General features: G+C 38.8%; 2 protein-coding genes across 2 annotated transcripts; both read right to left on the bottom strand.

The window, feature by feature from the left end:
* Positions 1-57: 57 nt before the first annotated feature.
* On the bottom strand, positions 58-4,058 carry LOC102506852 (protocadherin beta-18-like). Its single transcript, XM_032476943.1, has one exon. It carries the CDS (start codon positions 3,892-3,894, stop codon positions 1,489-1,491), a length of 2,406 nt encoding a protein of 801 aa, XP_032332834.1. The 5' UTR covers positions 3,895-4,058; the 3' UTR covers positions 58-1,488.
* Positions 4,059-9,610: 5,552 nt separating this feature from the next.
* Positions 9,611-13,009, bottom strand: LOC106728428 (protocadherin beta-14-like). Its single transcript, XM_032476940.1, has one exon. The coding sequence runs from the start codon at positions 12,701-12,703 to the stop codon at positions 10,298-10,300; it is 2,406 nt and encodes an 801-aa protein (XP_032332831.1). The 5' UTR covers positions 12,704-13,009; the 3' UTR covers positions 9,611-10,297.
* Between the last annotated feature and the right edge of the window lie 9,106 nt (positions 13,010-22,115).

Here is a 22,115-nt window from a genome sequence, read left to right as displayed (position 1 = left end):
ATTAGTGCCTCCTGTACATACTTAACTATTTACAGATGAAAATAGGCATCACCATGATACTAATCTAACCATACTCATTTATATGTAAAAAACACGAGTTTCATACATCACAAAAAATAGCACAGAAGTGATATTACCAGACAAGCATCAGTGAAGTATACTGCCTCTTTTAGTTTTTATCTAAGTACAGTGCTGTAGATAATGCAGGCCATGAAGTACACCGAAGAACACTAGAGTCCTACACCCAAGTACAGTTAATGTGATAAAGCAGCCCTCTACAAGTGGTGTTGGATACCACTGAGAAAGTCTAGTGCAGCCATGTTGGTTATGATTTTCCATGCAGAAGGGTACAGTTACATTAATAACTGAAATCTTTAAAAAAGCTTTAAATATTTTTCATGAACCGAAACATTCAACAAAATATGCACATGAAAAATTATTCAGATACCTTTGCAACTTAAAATTCAGATGCATATTATTCAATAGAGCTGCGGTATGTGAACCCCAAATGTAGAGTTTTAATTTCTTCTTGTAAACAAATTAATCCTAGTGCAGTTCAATGTTACACACTTCTAGCAATGAGAGTAATGCATACATCTTCTGGTGCAGGGCAGCTTAATAAGTTTCAAAGATAGCTCAAGACTCTGTTGGCTTGATGTGTTTTACTTTTTATCCCTAGCATTGATCACCATCTTATATAACATACATGTACCTATTTAATTATTTATTCTCTGTGTAACTCTTGAGTTTGAGAACTTTGTTTTGTTTACTTCTACATCCATAGACATCTAGAAGAGTTCCTGTCACACTGTAGATGCTTAACAAATATTTGTTGAATAGATTAATGAATAAATCACAATTAATTAAAAAAATTCTGATAGATGGATTCTCCTCCCAATGTAGAAGCCCCCTGTTTTGCTGACATCCTTCTTCATTATATGAGCTAGATAAACAAGTCAGTATGGCTTTTTTCTATGCTCTTTTGAGTAGTAATTTGAGATAATTCAGAGTGATCTGAAATGTTTTTTCGTTAAATGGCAAAATCCCCTGGATCCCCTAAGCAAAGGAATATGTTATAAAAAACAAAGTGCATAATAACAAGCTATAATGACCCTACAAATAAGGTATACATCTCTTCTAGAACACATTTTACACTGTCAATGTTATTTTACACTAAAGCTATTATGACACAAATAATATTCAAAAACTTTCTTATGTAGAATTTATCATTTCTGTTATACACTCCAAAAACTACAATTTGGAAATATCCTCAATTATTCTCAAAATTATATATTCTAACAAAAGCTTGTACTTTTCTCTTGTATATGCTCAAAGAAAATGTCTAATTACCTTAAGGAGGGAAGTGAAATCAACAACTAAACAAAACCCCAAGAGAGTCTATATGAACCAAAAAGCTAATGGAAACAGTATATTTAGAAAATATTTTCATTCCAAATGCTCTGAAAAACCAACAGATTCTTAATTGAATCAAAAACCATTTACAAAATTTGAGTTTTCCTCTACATCATTCACAGACCCCTGACGATTAGAGGCAACAGATTTCAGAAACTTAAACTCGCTGGTCCCAATACCTCGGCTCAGACACACCTCATACTGGTAGCTGTGGGACAGGGTGCCGGTGCCGCTGACGTCCACCAGGTGGCCCGGGAAGGGGCCCTCGGGCACCGAGCAGCGACCCGCCCGCGCAGCCCCGCCCCGCCCGCACAGCCGCACCACCACGAACACCAGCACCGAGAAGAGGAAGAGCGACGACACGGACGCCAAGGCCACCACCAGGTAGACGGTGAGCGGGTCGGCCGGCGCCGCGGCCGCCGCCTCCGCTTCCGCTTCCGGGGGCGGCAGGTGGGGCTGCGAGAAGCCGTCCACCAGCAGCACGTGCAGCGTGACGCTGGCCGACAGCGGCGGCTCGCCATTGTCCTTGACCAGCACCAGCAGCCTGTGCCTGGCCGCGTCGCGCTCGCTCAGCGGCCTGGCCGTGCGCACCTCGCCGTTGTGCGCCCACACGCCGAACAGCCCGGGCTCCGTGGCCTTGAGCAGCTGGTACGACAGCCAGGCGTTCTGGCCCGCGTCACCGTCCACCGCCACCACCTTGGTCACCAGGTAGCCCGGCTCGGCCGCCCTGGGCAGCAGCTCGGTGCAGGGCGCCGAGGTGTTCTGCAGCGGGTACAGCACGAAGGGCGCGTTGTCGTTGTCGTCCTCCACGAGCACGCGCACCAGCGCCTGGCTGCTCAGCGGCGGCGAGCCGCGGTCGGCGGCGCCCACGCGGAACTCGAAGGCGCGCAGGGCCTCGTAGTCCAGGGACCGCAGGGCGAACAGGTGGCCGTTGTCGGCGTTGATGGACACGAGGGAGGCCAGGGGCACGTGCGGGTCGGCGGGCGGCAGCAGCGAGTAGGTGACCTGGGCGTTGGCGCCGGCGTCTGTGTCTGTGGCGCTGACGGTGCCGATGTGCAGGGCGGGGCTGTTGTTCTCGCGGACCCGCAGGGTGTAGGAGGCCTGGGTGAAGGCGGGGGCGTTGTCGTTGACGTCGGACACCAGCACTGTTATGTTGTGCTGGGTTTTCAGCCTGGGAGTCCCCATGTCTGTGACGGTGATGGTGATACTATATTTGGCTTTGCTCTCTCTGTCCAGTGGGCTCTCTGTTACCAAGGTGTAGAAATTTTTGAAGGTAGGCTTCAAGAGAAAGGGAAGATCTTCCTGAATTGAGCAAACCATCCTCCCATTGTCCCCAGAGTCTTGGTCTCGTAGACTAAAAACAGCGACCACCATTTCAGGCGACGAATTTTCTGGGATGGGACTGGTAAGAGATGTTATGACTATTTCTGGTGGGTTGTCATTCACATCTACAACATGAACTAACATTGATGATTTTCCCGAAAGGCTACCACCGTCAATGGCCTGAATATTTATTGTATAAGATTGAATTAACTCAAAATCCAGAAGCGCTTTTAAACGGACTTCACCAGAAATTGGATGGATTTCAAATGTTTTCCGTATGTCTCTGGAGACGTGGGAAAATGAATAAGATAGTTCTCCATTTATTCCTGCATCTATATCTGTAGCAGACACCTTGACAACCAAGGAGTTCAGAGGGCTGTTTTCTGGTACCAGAACCTCATAGAGGGGCCTCTCAAACTCTGGGGCATTGTCATTGATATCTAAGACCAACACACGCACCAGTGCAGTTCCAGATCTGGGCGGAGACCCACCATCCAGGGCTGTTAGCGTTAATTTAAGTTCAGGCTCCTTTTCTCGATCAAGAGGTTGGTCCAGTAACAGCTCTGGGTATTTTCTGCCCTCGTCACTGTCTTGCAGTTTAAGGTGGAAATGAGGATTGGGGCTTAATGTGTAGTTTTGGACACCATTCTTCCCTATATCCAAGTCCTGAGCACTATCCATCTGGAATGAGGTTCCTGGAGCAGTACTTTCTGAGATTTTCAGAAGTATATGTTTGTCTAGGAATGTGGGAGTGTGATCATTTATGTCTTTGACCCAAAGCTCAGCCCGAAAAAATTGCAAAGGATTTTCAAATAATACCTGGAAATGCAATATACATGGCTCAGTGAAATCGCAAAGTGCCTCCCGGTCCAGTTGCTCATTTAAGAGCAAGTTGCCAGTCTGCTGATCTAAAAGCAAGTATGGCTTATAGTCGTCAAAGATGACTGTGGCTCCCCGTGCAGCCAGGTCTTCCACACCCAAACCTATGTCTTTCACCACGTTGCCTATAAAGGATCCGATCTCCGTTTCCTCTGCCACAGAATAGTGCCAGGTCTCTGAACACACCAAAGACCCTCCCAGGAAAACAAAGAAAAGCAGCACTTGCCTTATCTGCTGAGGGCTCACTTCTCCCGGCTCCATGGCTCCCTGGCCAAACATCGTTCCTCAGAAATATTTCAGGTCAGTCTCAAACAGCTCCTTTCACCTATCAGCCTGACCACTGGGAATTTATAGAGTTGCAATCCTGTGGCGAAGGGCTTCTTGGCTCCCTAGCTTTTTCTTGGAAGCCTCTTTTTATCACCACTGCTTCTCCAGCACTCTCGGTTCCACTGGTTCACGGAAACCAGAGCATCTGATGATGCAAAATTTCCCCATCTTATCCTGCAGCGCCACCATGCGACTCTGTAGATTCTTATGTTTTAAACAAAGTCAAGTAAGTTTGAGAAAAAATATTATTTTATCTTTTATGTTGATGACTCTGAATTATATTTTCTCCTATATTCCTCTTTTGTGAGTTTTGTTCTTTGTGATATGTGATGCTGTTACTATTCAGTCTTTAACTCAATAAACCACAATCTCTAGAGCTGTGGTAGATATAAAAAGCGTATTTAAGCTATAGTCCCAACCTCAAATAAGTTATGATCTCTCTGGAAAGACAATATATAAAACAATTAAAAATAGGACTCTTTAATGTAATTTGCTTAGTAAGAGGTTTCCCAGAAAATTGCAAATGGGAACCAGAGGTGTTAGTCATCTCTAGGTATCAGCAAATACACTTTGAAAAGACAGGATAAAGTCATGTACTTGAAACTGAACCTGGTATATGCAGATAATTGTTTTGCAGAGGCTGGACACTTCAGGCTAGGTAAATGGCACTTTTTATTTAGGGTTACTCCATAAGTGACTTACCTGGCAGCAGTAGAAAGTAAATGCTTAATAGTAGTTAATAAAGTAAGACATGTCCAGTTTCTGTCAACATTTTTAAAACGTTGAACAAACTAGAACCCAGTTTAGTTGTGGAACTAAATTCCGTTTTGTATACTCAGGCCTTAATTTGTTCAGCAAATATTTATTGAGTACATACTTTGTGCTAGGCATGGTGATTAGTGTCAGGGATAGAGTGGTAAATGGACATAGTTTCTACCCTGAAAGATGAAGGCAGAAAAGTGATCAGACATTTAAAATGGAGCATAATGAATGTCATGATAGCAAAAGTTTATACTAATGTAAGAGCATAGATGAGGGTCATCTAACCAGAATTTGGATGTACAAGAGAGAAAACTTTTCTGGAAAAAATCATGCTCTAATTTGATACATGAAAAGTGAGTATGAGTAATCCAAATAAAAATTGGATATGGAGTAAAATTTCCAACAAACTAAAAACAGGATTTTGCAAATTCAAAATTAAAGAAGTGTTTTAGAAGAAATGAAATAGTATCGTTATGGCTGAACCATAGAGCAAGAGGAGAGAAATGGTGAGAGTTGAGATAGGAAAGATCAGCAAACATTCTGTAAGCCATGCCAAGGCATTTAGACTCTACATCAGTAGAAATGCAAGATTATTAAAGTGTTTTAAATAGAAAAGTGACATGAGCATGTTTTCATTTTTCAAAAGATCACCTTGTTTCAGAGTTGAGGATAATCACAGAGGAGTATGACTAGAGGCAAGGAACAGACTAGAATTTATTGCATTAATACAGGTAAGAGGTGATATTGCTCTCACTTAGAAATGTGGTAATAGAGTTGTATTAGAACAATAAAGATAAAATGTGGTGATACAAAATGTGATGATAGATTAGACATAGAGGGAGTAGAATAAGAAGTGAAAATGTGTTTTTTTCAGGCTTTGGGAACTGAGTGAGTGCTGGTGCTATTAACAGAATAAACATGGGAAGAGGAGAAGAGAGGAACATGTGTAGAGCTGAAAAAGATGTTTGATTTTGAGGAAGATAAATATTTAATTTAAAACATGTTGAATTTGAGATGTCCATACAGCATCTGTCTATATAAGCAGTTATGTAAATGATCATATATTACATAAATTGAGAAAAGAGGTTTGAGCTGCAGAGACAAATTGGGATTTATTGGTATAAGTGGTGACTGAAGCCCTTTTAGAAAGAATGTAAGTTGTAGATTAAGAGAAGTGTGTTTAAAGTTGTGATTTCAGAGATGCAGCTCTAAGAGACTACCATCTCCATAAAGAGATCATGGTCATAGGTCTATTAGACTAGAGTAGAAGTGATGTCACTAGAGATGAAGAAGACTAGAAACAGAGTATGTCAGACTCCTGGACTCAGAATTGTGGCGAGGGATGGATAGAGGAAAACTTTAAGTTATATTTGAAAAATATCTTTACACCACTTTTCTCCCATGATCTTGATTGATTTAAAAATCAAACTGACATCCAGTTGATTTGATTGTCTCATCTGATGACTCATGTGCAAAGACTATTTAGGTTGGAAGGTTTGCTAATTTCTTTCAGCACATTGAAGCTATATTACTTTTAGTTTCCATTGCTACTGTTGAGAAATCGTCAACATGGAACATAGCTTTCAGTCTGTCATATGTTTAAAGATTAGATGTCTTTTTCTATGGCTTATCTTTTTTTTTTAATAAAAAGATTTCTCCTTGTCCTTCTGATATTTCACAATGATGTTTCCAGGTATGGTTATCTTTTATTTATCCTGTTAGGTTTATTTGGGTCTCTTGAATCTCTGCATTGATGCTTTTATCAATTTTGGACAGTTTCCAGCCATTATTTTTTCAAATATTGTTTCTGATCCAATCTTTATCATCTCTCCTAGAATTCTGGTTAAATAAATGTCAAATATTTTTACTCTGTTTTATGTTTCTAACAATTTCCTCTGTATTTTTCATCTTATTAACTCTCTGAGCTGCATGAAGGATAAATTAGATTCTGATCTTTCACTCTACAAATTCTTTATTTGGTTGCACCTAGTTTTTTATTAAATCTTTTATTCAGTTTCAAATTTTGATTTTCATATTTTTTCAGTTCTAAGAATTCTATTTGGTTCTTTTCTAATATTTCACATTTTATTATTTCTCATTCCTTGTATATTTTCAAGTATAATTTTTATTTCAGTTAAAGTTGTTAGCACATTATAGACTGTGACTGTTAATTAAAATATTTGAAGTGTTTGCCAGTTTATTTCTGTGTTCTTTGTTTTCTGCTGGCTCTCACTCATGGTGTCTTACTTCCTTGTGCATGTAATTATCTATGTTCAGGTTAAGAACATAAAATTATATGAATAATTCTATACTTAAGATGAATAAGCCTTCTTTCATAGAAGGTTACATTTGGTTCTCTCAGGATCTGGGAGTACTACCTCTCAATGACCACCTTAAATCAAGTTCAGTGCTAAAAATCAAGTACAAAGTTGAAATTCCACACAAGGGCTCATTCATTTCCAGTTTATTTTTACCCTAAAGGTGTAGTACTTAGGAATCTATATTTATTAATGTGAGGATCTTCTATTAGCTTCTCATTTTGTTAGGCTTTGATTTCCTTCCCCATACACACCATCAAAATAGAGGTTCACATTTCCCAGGATTCCACTTGTTCTCAGGGAAAAAGTAGATTTGGGGCTAATTTATCTCTCTGAGTTACCTTTAAACATTGTCTGTGACCTGACAGTATATTAGTGTCTTATTAGCTAATTTTTTTTCAGTGGAAGTGTGGTCTACGTAATCTAAACGACCCTTATTAAAAATGTACAATCTCAAGGGTATTGCTGTGTCTCAAAATCACAAGTAAATTCTTAGCTTTCTTGGGGTATGGGCAATTGATCTTGAGAAGACAGAAGTAAGATGTATTTTTAAAGCAATTTCAATTAATCAGTACTAAATCAACTCTATAATGCTGCAATCAATTTAAACAATCTCTTGGAAGAAACAGTTTCTGCCATTGACACTGATATAGCTCATACTTCTCTCTGAACCCCTATGTAGAAATACACATTTTCTTTCTTACATATGTTCCTTCTTTACTTCCAACATGTATGTTTATATATTTGTATATTTCTACATGTATGATATTATGCATTTTATGGATATATATAGGCACTGTACTATAAATCTCAGTCTCTTTCTTCCTTTTAAACATTTGGAATTTATCCATGTGGTTGTACACCTAGTTCACTCCTTTTGATCACTGCATAGTAGTCCTTCACAGACCTGTTTTCACATTTATCAATTGCTTTACCAATGAATCTATACATAGACTCCTATTCTCTGTTTTCCCAAGATGAGCATTCTCATGCATATGTGTAAGAAGTAGAATTGCTGGGTTACAGGATATGTACATACTAAATACTACTGAAACTCCCTCAAAATGGTTTGTATATGCAATTTCCTTTGGGTCCACTTGATTTTATCCAAATTTCTCATCTTTACTAATTCTATGGGTATAAACTGGTGTCTTATTTTATCTTGTGTATCACCAACTAATGAGTTTGACCATCATTTCATGTTTTTTTCAGACATTCTATTTTCCCCCTTTTTGAATTACCTTTCCTTTTTGAATTACCTTTCCTTTTTGTCCTTTTAAAAAAATCCTATTGGCTCTCCTGACTTCTTGATTTTTGCTGATCTCCAAGAGTTATTTGAATAATCTAAATATTCATCCTTCTCAGTTATAATGCTGCAAGTAGCACCTCCTGTCTGTCATCTGCTAGCTTGACTGGACTATCCTCTAGTTTTGAGGTAGTACTATTTGTCAATTTTTATCTTTATTATTTGCACTTATAAAGCCTTGTTTAAGAAACTGAAACCAATACTAAAGTCATAAAGATATTTTTACTGAGATTTATCACAATTTTTCCAACTAAAATATTTCAAATTCACCTCTTAAATCCATATAATTTATTTTTATGTGGCATGAGATAAGAATTTTGTATCTTTATAAAGGAATCCAATTTTCCCAGTAACATTGCTAAGTAATCAGTCTGTCCCAACCCCACCTGCCAGTGATTTTGATACCTCTTCAACCATGACCATGCTTTCTTATACAAAAGGATCTGACTGTGGATTCTATTCTATCTGGTAGTCTACAAGTTTGTTCCCAAATTATTCAAATAGGATATTTTGTACTCATCTACTGATTCTTATGCATAAGCAGCATAAGATTTGCTTCTTATGACTGACAGATAAAGAGGGCCCAAACATTCTTTTTCACTAAATGTCTATTTAAATAAAATTCTCACAACTAGTCAATAGCTGTTGCAAGACAAAACCAGTAAAAATCGCATGAAGCAAAGAAAAAAAATTCTTAGGGAAATTGGAGTTTCTTTCACCCATTTCACAATATCAAGCAAAACTGCATTTTACTACTTCATTTAGCCTATAAATTTTTTATGAGAGAAATTACAAAAATGTGTATGCACACTGGCTCTATCCACACTACATTCCAGTTACCAAAATTTCTGTTGAACTGTCTGTCCACTTATAGATTGGAGACATAATTTGGAACACTATGAGGCATTTATAAATCACTAATACAGATCCATTCATTATTTGTGGATATGTGGGAGATGTCACAAAGTATTAAGGATTTTTTATATTTACTTTGAAAAATAAATAGAAAAGTGAACCTAATTTATTTCTTTAACAGTTTGAATTTTCATTTCAATTTCTTAAGAAGTTTTTATCTTTACTCTTCTGATGGAGGAGTATTTTACTCAGGATGATACCTACTAGTTACATAATAAACAATATAGAATAATACAAATTTAAACTAGCAAATGTGGTATAATAAAAGAAAACAAGAATAGCAATATCAAATCCCAGAACATTGTAAGACTCCTGCCCCAAAACAGCATCAATGACAACAAAAAAGGAAAATTACTTAAGAAATCAGTAATTTTCAATGGGGTCACTTTTATTTTGTCATAAAGTGAATTCTTGAAAACCATTATGTAACAAAAAGCAAATAAGTTACCCTACTAGTGAATATGGAGAGGTAGCACTTTTATCTTTTATGATGAAAATTTTTAAAGGTAATAGTGCAATAAAATCCATTATACTTTAAACTTACATATGTGTATATATATGGTAGAAACATTATGCTGTACACCAGAAACTGACACATCATTGTAAACTGACTATAATTCAATAAAAAAAGAATGCAAAAAATCCAATATACTTTACACCCAGATTCAACAGCATTTTTAATTTTGCTTTATCTATGCTTTGATGAAATGTCTATAAGTGAATTACACATACTGTGGCATTCCCTCTTACTACTCCAGTTTGTACCTCCAAATAATAACATCGTTTTGCATAACAATGCCGCCAAAAAATCACACAAATATTAGTAATACCCCTATTAATATAATATTTTGACCAAATAAGTGAAAAAGTAGAAGATAGGTGATTTCCCCGTGTCATTATAGCCACCAATAAAGATTGTTAAAGCAACTGTGAGGGAACATGAGAAATGATAATATATGCAACTACAGTACAACCTAAGACCTATTACAGATTGACAAAAAAGATCTGCAGTTTGCCAAGAATAACAAAGATTGTAAGTTCAAAATAAATTATTTTATTTATCATTGAATCCAAAGCTAATCCTAAAGTTCTCTTTTTCCCCTGTATGCCTACCGGTGTCTTGGGCTGCAGGGTTAGGGATAATTGGCTTCAGGAACTTGAACTCGCTGGTCCCTGAATCTCCCGTCAGACACACCTCATACTGGTAGCTGTGGGACAGGGTGCCGGTGCCGCTGACGTCCACCAGGTGGCCCGGGAAGGGGCCCTCGGGCACCGAGCAGCGACCCGCCCGCGCAGCCCCGCCCCGCCCGCACAGCCGCACCACCACGAACACCAGCACCGAGAAGAGGAAGAGCGACGACACGGACGCCAAGGCCACCACCAGGTAGACGGTGAGCGGGTCGGCCGGCGCCGCGGCCGCCGCCTCCGCTTCCGCTTCCGGGGGCGGCAGGTGGGGCTGCGAGAAGCCGTCCACCAGCAGCACGTGCAGCGTGACGCTGGCCGACAGCGGCGGCTCGCCATTGTCCTTGACCAGCACCAGCAGCCTGTGCCTGGCCGCGTCGCGCTCGCTCAGCGGCCTGGCCGTGCGCACCTCGCCGTTGTGCGCCCACACGCCGAACAGCCCGGGCTCCGTGGCCTTGAGCAGCTGGTACGACAGCCAGGCGTTCTGGCCCGCGTCACCGTCCACCGCCACCACCTTGGTCACCAGGTAGCCCGGCTCGGCCGCCCTGGGCAGCAGCTCGGTGCAGGGCGCCGAGGTGTTCTGCAGCGGGTACAGCACGAAGGGCGCGTTGTCGTTGTCGTCCTCCACGAGCACGCGCACCAGCGCCTGGCTGCTCAGCGGCGGCGAGCCGCGGTCGGCGGCGCCCACGCGGAACTCGAAGGCGCGCAGGGCCTCGTAGTCCAGGGACCGCAGGGCGAACAGGTGGCCGTTGTCGGCGTTGATGGACACGAGGGAGACCAGGGGCACGTGCGGGTCGGCGGGCGGCAGCAGCAAGTAGGTGACCTGGGCGTTGGCGCCGGCGTCTGTGTCTGTGGCGCTGACGGTGCCGATGTGCAGGGCGGGGCTGTTGTTCTCGCGGACCCGCAGGGTGTAGGAGGCCTGGGTGAAGGCGGGGGCGTTGTCGTTGACGTCGGACACCAGCACTGTTATGTTGTGCTGGGTTTTCAGCCTGGGAGTCCCCATGTCTGTGACGGTGATGGTGATGTTGTACTCAGCTTTTTCCTCTCTGTCTAGTGCTTTTTCTGAAACTAGAGTGTAAAAGTTCTTGAAGGTCGGTTTCAGAAAAAAAGGGAGGTCATCTTGAATAGAGCAAACGATCCTTCCATTTTCACCAGCATCTTGGTCTCGGACACTAAAAAGAGCCACAAGGGTCTCTGAGGCGTTCTCTGGAATTATTTTTGTAATTGATGACATGATCACTTCTGGTGGATTGTCATTTATATCTATTACTGTAACCAGAAGAGTGCATTCTTCCGAAAGACCCCCACCATCTGTTGCCTGAATTTTTATCGTGTAGGACTGTATTACTTCAAAATCCAGGCGTGATCTCAAATGAACTTCCCCAGATACTGGATTGATTTCAAATGTTTTACGAATATCTTCTGCTGCATGCACAAATGTGTAAGATATTTTCCCATAATTTCCTGCATCCAAATCCTTAGCAGAGGTGGTGATAATCCAAGAGCCAACAGGTGTGTCCTCCAGGACCTGCACCTCATAGAGTCTCTGAGGAAACTCTGGGGCATTGTCATTGATGTCCAAGACTTTGATGAGAACCAAAGTTGTCCCAGACCTGGGTGGGGATCCACCATCCAGTGCTACAAGTGTTAATCTGAGCTCAGGCTCCTCCTCATGATCTAATGCTCTGTGCAGGACCAGTTCTGGGTATATCTTTCCATCTTCATTGTCTCGAATTTTTATGTAGAAATGAGAATTAGGGACAATTGTGTAGTTTTGGAGACCATTGCTTCCTATATCCAAATCTTGGGCACTCTCCATTTGGAATGTGGTTCCAGTAGTGGTACTTTCTGATATTTTAATAAGTATTTCCTTGTCAAGAAACGTAGGGGAGTGATCATTTATATCTTTGATATGCAGCTCAGCCCGAAAAAACTGTAAAGGGTTTTCCAGTACCATCTGAAAATGTAGCACACAGGGCTCCTTGGAGCCACACAGCTCTTCCCGGTCCAATTTCCCACTTAGGAGCAAATCCCCAGTTAGCAAATCGAGGTGCAAATGCTTTTCATTATCATCAGATACTACCCTGGCCTCCCGTGAGGAGAGCTCCTCCACCTCAAGCCCCAGATCCCTTGCCAAATTGGCCACAAAATAGCCAATTTCTGTTTCCTCTGCTACAGAATAGCGCACTAACTCAGGACCCGCCTGAGACAATCCCAGCAAAACAAAGAGAATCAGGACTTGCCTTTTCCATAGAACGAATGCTTCTCTGGTCTCCATGGTTCTTTCAGGAAACCTCTTTTGTGGAAAAATTTAAGTTCCGCTCTAATTTGCAAGCTGAAGCTCTGATATTTTTTTAAGTTGGAAACTCCTGGAAGGTTACATTCTGTAGGTGAAGCTCTCTTCTCTGTCGGTTAGATGTTTTCTGTTCCCCTGAATAATGGAGCCCACAGTGTCGTAGAAGCAGTTTTCATCCTATCCTGCAGCGCCACCATGTGTCTCTATGAATTTTTTTCAGTAATTTTATTTCTCTTTGAACAAGTAATTCATAAATACATCTGGAGTGTTTTAAAGCGAATTCCAGACATCATGTATTTTTACTTCTAAATACTTCACTAAGTATCTCTAATAGATAAGGACTTAAAAATATACATTATATGCTATCACAATCAACAAATTTAGCAGTAATTCCTGGTTATAATTTATACTCAGTCTGTGTTTGGTATTCTCCAAAATATTTTTGTTTGTTTGAATCAGCATCCAGACAAGGTTCACACAGTGCATTTAATTATCATTATTTTGAATGTCTGACAAGAAGAAATCATTAGCGTGTCCTGAAATGAGGAAATGATATTTTATTCAGGCCATTTCTTGAATAATAGCAAATATATTCTCCCCTACACTCTTGTAAATACTTGTAGATTTCAGTCAATTATAAGTAATGTCTTTACTTTTTCACTTGTATATTTAAAAAAATACACACGTAAGGACATGACGTTGTCTTGATGGAGCTCACAGGCTAGAAAATTTGGCAGGCAAGTAATTAAAAAGTAACAATGTGTGCATAGGTAAATAGTCATATAGAAATACCTAGAAAGGACATCTTATACCTAGGAAGCAGCATTTCATAGTGGTTATGAACATGGATTCTGGATCCAAAATTTCTAAATTAGAATCCTAGTTCTGCTACTCACTATCTTCAGTCTCAGGCAAATTATGTACCTCTGCCTCCTGATCTGTAAAATAGGGGTAATAACAGTGCTTATCTACTAGGGTTATTATCATAGGAATCTAATGAGTTAATATTTACAAAGTGGTTAGTAAGTGTTAGTTAAGTGTCTGTTAAGATAAACTAAATAAATCTAACCCATATTTTTGGACATCAGTGAAACCTTTCCTAAAGTAGTGAACTACAAGTTGTAACCTGAAGGAGCTATCCAGGAGAAGGAGTGTTCTAAACAGATTACTTTGGAACAGAGAGAAGTTAAGTATGCACTGAACTTTAAACCATGGAAAGGGAGAATTTTAAAATGAGACTGGGGTAAAAAGAAGAGTGAGGATGTAAACAATTATATGGGTTATATCATGCATTTTAAAATTTATCCTAGAGGCAATTAAAATACAATGTAGGATTTTAAACATTTGATTAACATAACTGCACCTTCATTTTTGAAAAATCAAAATTGGTGGAAATATAGTGAATCAGTTGCAGATGATGACTGGAATCAGAGAGACCAATTAGGAGATGATGTAGCCTGGATGAGGGTAATGCTAGTGTGGATGGAGAAAAGAAGGATGATTAGAAAGACATTTAGGAGATAAAAATATTTAAGACCCAATGATAGATTGCATGGAGAGGAAAAGAGTAAAGACTCAAGGACGATTAATACAACTCTAGGCTGGGTACTGGATGGTTAGTGTGTCATTCACTAAAGCAGGGAATGCTGAAAAACCAACCAAGATTGAAATGGAAAAAGATAAAATTAGTTTGGGACATGAGGATATTAAGGTAAGTGCCTGTGGAATATGTGTGTGTGTGTGTGTGTGAGCGCATGCACGTGTGTGTGTACATATATAACCAAAACATAGGAAACAAATCTGGGGTGGAGATTTGGACTTCGGGATTCATCAGCATATACAAGAAATATTTTGGGTTCTGTTCCTGTATCACTGCAATAAAGCAAATGTCCCAATAAGGTGAATCACATTTTTGTTTCCCAGTGCATATAAAAATTATATTTACACTGTACTGTAGTCTGTTAAGTGTGCAATAGCATTATGTCTAAAAATACAATACACATACCTTAACTTATGAATACTTCATTGCTAAAAATGCTAACCATCATCTGAGCCTTCAGCACGTCATAATGGTTTTACTGGTGGAGGATCTTGCCTCAGTGTTGATGGCTGCTGACTGATCAGGTCAGTGGTTGCTGAAGGATGGGGTGGCTGTGGCAATTTCTTAAAATAAGACAATAAAATCTGCTTCATCAATGGACTCTTCCTTTCATAAACAATTTCTCTGTAGCATGCAATGCTGTTTGATAGCATTTTACCCACAGTAGTTCTTTCAAAATTGGAGTCAATCCTCGCAAACCCTATTGCTGCTTTATCAACCTAGTTTATGTAATATTCTACATCCTTAGTTGTCATTTCAGTGATCTTCACCAGGAGTAGATTTCATCTCAAGAAACCACTTTCTTTGCTCATCCGTAAGAAGCAACTCCTCATCTTTGAAAGTTTTATCATGAGATTGCAGCAATTCAGCCACATCTTCAGGCTCTACTTCTAGTTCTCTTGCTATTTGCATCACATATGCAGTTACTTCCTTCCCTGAAGTCTTGAATCCCTCAAAGTCATGAGGGTTGAAATCAACTTCTTCCAAACTATTGTTAATCTTGATATTTTGATCTCTTTCCATGAATCGTGAACTTCTTAATGGCATCTAGAATGGTGAATCCTCTCTGAAAAATTTTCGACTGACTTTGCCCATTATAGAAATCACCATCTGTGGCAAGATATTACCTTACAAAATACATTTCTTAAATAACGAGACTTGAAATTCAAATGACTCTTTGATCCATGGGCTGCAGAATGGATGCTTGTGTTAGCAGGCATGAAAACAATATTAATCTGTTTGTACATCTCCATCTGAGCTCTTGGGAGACCAGATGCATTGTCAATGAGCAGTAATATTCTGTAAGGAACCTTTTTTTTTTTTTCTGAGCAGTAGTTCTCAACAGTGGGCTTAAATTCAGTAAACCATATTGTAGACAAATGTATTGTTAACCAGGCTTTGTCATTCCATTTACAGAGCACAAGCAGAGTAGATTTCACATAATTCTTAAGGAAACTAAGATTTTCAGAATGGGCAATATGCATTGGCTTCAACTTCGAGTCACCAGCTGCATTAACAAGATAGTCACCCTGTCCTTTAAAGCTTTGAAGCCAGGCATTGACTTCCCTCTAGCTGTGAAAATCCTAGATGGCATTTTTTCCCAACATAAGGCTGTTTCATACACATTAAACATCTGTTATGTTTAGTCACCTTCATGAATTGTCTTAGCTAGAGCTTCTGGATAACTTCCTGCAGCTTCTAAATCAGCACTTGCTGGTTCACTGTGCACTTTTATGTTCTGGAGATGACCTCTTTTCTTAAACCTCATGAACCAACATGTGCTAGCTTCATTTTTTTTTCCTGCTGCTGCTTCCTCACTTCTCTCAGCTCTCAAAGAATGGAAGAGAGTTAGGGCCTTGTTCTGGATTAAGCTTTGGCTTAAAGGAATGTTGTGTCTGGTTTGATCTTCTATTCAGACCATTAAAACTTTCTTAATATCAGCAATAAGACTGTTTCACTTTCTTATCATTCATGTGTTTACTGGTGTAGCACTTTTAATTTTCTTCAAGAACATGTCCTTTGTGTTCAAAACTTAGCTGTTTGGTGCAAGAAATCTAGCTTTCAGCCTGTCTCATCTTTTAGCATGCCTTCTTCACTGGGCTTAATCATTTCTAGCTTTTGATTTAAAGTGAGAGACACCTGACTTTTTGTTTTACTTGAATACTAAAAGCAAATTGTAGAATTGTTAATTGGCTTATTTTCAATATTGCTGTGTCTCAGGGAATAGGGAGGCCCAAAGAGAGAGAGAGGGGTGGGGAATGGCCAGTTTGTGGAGCAGTCAGAACACATGCAACATTTATCTGTTAAGTTCATTGTCTTATATAGGTGCAGTTCATGATGCCCAAAATCAATTACGATAGTAACATCAAAGATCACTGATCACAAGACAATATACTATAAACCTTCTAGAAGAAAATGGACAAAACATTCTCTGACATAAATCTTAGTGATGTTCTCCTAGGGCAGTCTACCCAGGCAATAGAAATAAAAGCAAAAACAAACAAATGGGACCTTATTAAACTTATAAGCTTTTGCACAGCAAAGAAAACTAAAAACAAAAAGACAACCTACAGAATGGAAAAATATTTGCAAGTGATTTGACCAACAAGGGCTTAATTTCCAGAATATACAAACAGCTTATACAGCTTAACAACAATAACAACAGCAACAACAACCACCAATCCAAAAGTGGGCAGAAGACCTAAACAAGCAATTCTCCAGTGAAGACATACAGATAGCCAACAGGCACATGAAAAAATGCTCAATATCGCTAATTATCAGAGAAATACAAATCAAAACTATAATGAGGTATCACCTCATACAAGTCAGAATGGCCATCATTAAAAAGTCCACAAACAATAAATTCAGGAGAGAGTGTGGAGAAAAGGAAACTCTCCTGCACTGTTGGTGGGAATGCAGTTTGGTGCAGCCATTATGGAAAACAGGATGGAGATTCCTCAAAACATTAAAATATAGACTTACCATATGATCCAGCAGTCCCACTCCTGGGCATATATTTGGAGGAAACTAATTCAAAAAGATACATGCACACCAATGTTCATAGCAGCACTATTTACAATAGCCAGGACATGGAAACAACCTAAATGTCCATTGACAAATGATTGGATAAAGTAGTTGTGGTATATTTATACAATGGAATACTACTCAAACATAAAAAATGATAAAATAATGCCATTTGCTGCAACATGGATGGATCTGGAGATTGTCCTTCTAAGTAAAGTAAGCCAGAAAGAGAAAGAAAAATACCATATAATATCACTTATATGTGGAATCTAAAAAAAAAAAAAAAGATACAAATGAACTTGTCTACAAAACAGAAACAATCACAAACATAGAAAACAAACATCTGTTTATAGGCAGGGAAAGGGATGGGAAGCAATAAATTGGAAGTTCAAGAATAGCAGCTACTAACTACTATATATAAAATAGATAAACAACAAGTTTATACTGTATAGCACAGAGAACTACATTCAATATCTGGTAGTCACATATAATGAAAAAGTATATGAAAAGGAATATAGGTATGTATATGTATGGCTGAAACATTATGCTGTACACCAGAGATTGACATAACATTGTAAACTGACTCTACTTAAATTTAAAAAGACTAAAAAAATCACTGATCACAGATCACCGTAACAAATATAATAAAAAATACCCAGTACCTCCATCAAAAGTAAATAAATAAACCTAATTACCCCATCCAGAATTTTAAAAATACAATAAAAATGAAAAGTTTGAAATAATGTGAGAATTACCAAAATGTGACACAGAGACACAAAGTGAGCAAATGCTGCTGTTGGAAAAATGGTTTTGATAGATTTGTTCACTACAGGAGTGCCACAAACCTTTAATTTGTAAAACACACCTTATCATTGAAGTGCAATAAAGCAAAGTAGTAATTGAAACCATGAAATCTCTAAGAGAACCAAGCAAAGTGTGTCAATTAAGAGTAAGAGAGGCTTAGCACAGAACTCTGAGAAACATCTTCATTTAGAGGAGAGGTAAGGAAGTATCTTTTAAAAGATAAGGAAAGCCCAGAGTTCAGAATCATGAAATCAAAAACAAACAGCATTTCCAGGAGATGAAGATCAACAGTAGAACAAAAGATCAAATGCTTCAAAAAACTCAAGAAAAAGAAGTATTAAAATGGTCATTGGATTTAAAGAGATGGTCATTATGGAGGACTCTGATATATGCCAGCCAGAATCTGTTCTCCTTTTGTTTATAGTAATCAAACTGTTCCCAGGCACATGGTGACTCAGCCTCCCTTATAGTTAGGTGTGGCTAATTAAGTTCACACAGATTGTTAACAGAATTTTTGTTTGCCACTCCTGGGTCTGGAATGGAAGACCTCTGGATGTGTCTCTTCCCTCCTAGACAGCTAGAACCCAGATGTGGCAGTGACCGTGCTACAGGCATGTAGATTATGATATTGCACTAGGGAATGTAAGAGCAATTACTTGGAACAAAATTTGGCTCCAAAAGGACCGCGAGGAGCAAAGCTGCTCTATCTACCCAGTTATCAGTTACATTGTGGCCATTACAAGAAAGAGACACAATTTTATAAGCCACTGTGTCATTTTATCACTACTTATACAGAAATCTTTGATGAGCTTTACAATAGCAATTGTCAGTAGAGTGGTTATGATGAAAATTAGACTGTACTGGATTGAAAAGTGAGAGGGATAAGAAAGTAAAAATGGAATCCTTTTGAGAAATGCAGCTGTAAAAGACGTAAATCAGTATCTGGAGGGTAATTTAGATTCAAGAGGGTTTTTTAAGCCTAGAGAAACTTGAACTTATTTTAAATGCTGATTTGTAGTTTTGAGTAGAGAGGGAGAAAATTAAGATTCAAAAGAAAGGATATAATCAATGTGAAGCCCCTAGAAAGTGGTTAAAGATAGGATCCCACAAATATACTAAGGAATTGGACTTAGGTGGGAAGGACCTCAGCAGAGAAAATTATAGTACATATGCTATCAAGAGAACAGGTTTGGAGAGAGGAAATTGAGATAATTTCCATCTGATGGGTTATATTCTCTCTGTAAGGAAGTTCAAATGCTAGAAGGATATGTAAGTAGTAGGGTGAGAAGTTTAATGTAAGTAAGTTTGAAGTAGTTGCTATGGAGAATAAAAGAGAACGCTGTTTATGAAAATGTAAAAGGATTTCTTGACTGTGAAAGCCCAATTAAGTTTGGATGTGATAAACTTAGTGGCAATAGTATTGATAATTTTCTAAGTTTTGTTTTATGGAGTGCAGCTTCCCAGGTGTAAGAGAAGAGGAAGGTGATAATTATATTCATTTCACGTGGAGTTTCATCAGGTGGTGAAGGAAATCCTTTAGAGAAGGAACACTGAACAGTATTGAGAATATGAGTATGTGAGTGATTGGGAGTGGTAAAACAGGGAATCAGCTAGATGGGAAGGAAATTAAAACAGGAGGGAGCTGATAGGTAGTAGCAGCAGCATGGAATGGAGGTCTTGATAAGGTCAAGACAAGATGTGATAGGAGTAAAAAGATGAGAGGGTTAAAGGCATAGAAGTTTGTGTTCTTAGAGGGAGATATTTGAAATTATTTCATAGACTTCTGGGTGGTGAAAAAGTACAGCATGACTGAACTGGAACAGAGGTCAGAGAGTCCATGTTAGGTTAATCACTGGATGCAGGAGTGGTAGAGATACTTGAGGTAGAAGGGAGATGAGAACAATGTGTTTGTAAGTGAAAAATGTCCTTATGTCCTTTCTTTCCCATGCTCTTGGCAAATTCCAACCTAAATTGTTATTTAGTTCTTATTGGTAATGGTTTTCAAGAAAATCCACTCTGGGAGGCTGGGCAGTCTCTTGCATTTCCATTTGACAAGTGACCTTTTCCCATTGGATCACCTACAGTCCTTTAATATAAAATTGGCTGATACAATTTGATTCCTATGTACTGGTTTAAATTTAACTATAAATGAGGTATTTTATGCATAAGAGTAAAATTTGTTTTTAGCAATACATTTTAAGAGAACTGGTTGGTTATTTGTATCTGGGCATCTGAGCTCTTGAAGGCCTGGCCTCTCTCCGTTAGAGTCAGGAAACACATAGTTCATTCCATAATTAGACAAGTCCTCCTGTTCAGATAGCTGGAAAAACTCAAGGCAACAGGACAAGTACCTGACCCTTTTCTCTGCTGTTGGACCTGTTAGGTTTTTCTGCTTGAGCTGTTTGAAATGCCCTTGTCCCCTCCCCCATTATAGATGAGAGAGGTCCAGCTTACTTGGGACACAGGCTGCTAGAACAACCCCACCTTCATTTTTGACAGCCTGTAACACTGTACATCTCTTTAAGCCAGTGATCCTCCATCTTTTCCCCACTAAATGCAGTAAAGATAGGAGGTAACCTTAATACTTAACTTAGATATATTGCTATATTATGAGTATTTGTTCTCTATGTAAAGAAGCTTTCTTAGGGAGGAAAGAACTTACTCCTAGTTCCACTTCTGAAAATAGAAAATTAGAATTTAGTTAGTCTGCATGGACTTTTGTTCCTTCCATTTTTCTCGAATTCAGAGAATAATTAATCAGTCCACACAGTTCAAAAGAACTGGTAGTTAAATTTTAGCTTTCAAGAAGTGAAACATTAGATTATTTTGGATATGCTAGAGCAAAAGACTGTACTTCCAGGCATTAGTAACTGACTAATACCCAGCCCCTCTACAATGTTAAGATAAAAATATCTTCAAGAGGCAGTTTCTGGCATTTATTCTAGTCTGTGGCACTAGAAGCAATAAAAGCAATAATTTGACTCACCCTCATGCATTTCCTGTTTGCCCTGCCACTCTCTCTCAGGCACACACTTAATTTCCCTCTATATCCTTACTCATTTTGTTCATCTGTACTTTCCTTCTTCAACATACAGACTTTAGACTTTTTGATTAAATTCATTGGAAAACTTCTCCCCCAACAATGAAGGCCTTTTCTTCTGTAATGTAGTCAGTTCACTAAAGGCAAGAGTGATTGGTTGGTACTTGTATAGCATGAGACAAAACTTCCTCCTACAATGGCTTGAATTTTTTAAAAAATTAAAACCCTAAAGGACTATGTTTTCATACTTTTCAATACTCTACAGATATCTCTGAGAAAAGTGGTTTTAAAACTTTGGATTGCCACCCATTAGTAGGCCATGAAGTCAACTTAGTGGATCATGACTACATTTGTAAATTAAAGAGAGTGGAATAATATAGGCAATGCCAGATGCATCACAAAAAAAGCTGAACACTGTTAATAAAACATTTCTTTCTGTTGTATGTTATGTAATATATACAATATAATTTTTCTATTGGCTGTAAGTTTTTAAAGTTTGAAAATTAGTGCCCAGTGTATATGTATATTAAATTCTGGGAGAACACAAGGAGGCAAAAAGTTATACACATTAGCACACAAGTCAACTCTATGATAAACAAATTATTCTTCGGGAGCCTCTTTTCAACTAGATTGTATTACACCTTTGTAACAATGAGACATCTGGAAAATTGTAACTTCATATTCCATGGTGAGTGGCCACAATATTAATATGTATTAACAATAACTCTCTAGGATGAGTAAGGAAGAGATGCTAAGAAAATTGCCTTCTGGCCCTTTCTAACAAAGTGATTATGTTTATGACTGTATCATAGGACATGATTTTTTCACGTATATTTTCAGCAGTAATAAACATTTTAAAATGTTAACTAAAAGTGTGAATTTGAAGTAAAATGACATTTCTTTATAATGATTATTAAACAAGAAAA

The sequence above is a fragment of the Camelus ferus genome, chromosome 3 (assembly GCF_009834535.1).
Source record: "Camelus ferus isolate YT-003-E chromosome 3, BCGSAC_Cfer_1.0, whole genome shotgun sequence".
In the NCBI taxonomy this organism is placed as follows: Eukaryota; Metazoa; Chordata; class Mammalia; order Artiodactyla; family Camelidae; genus Camelus; species Camelus ferus.
This window is presented reverse-complemented; position numbering and strand designations above follow the sequence as displayed.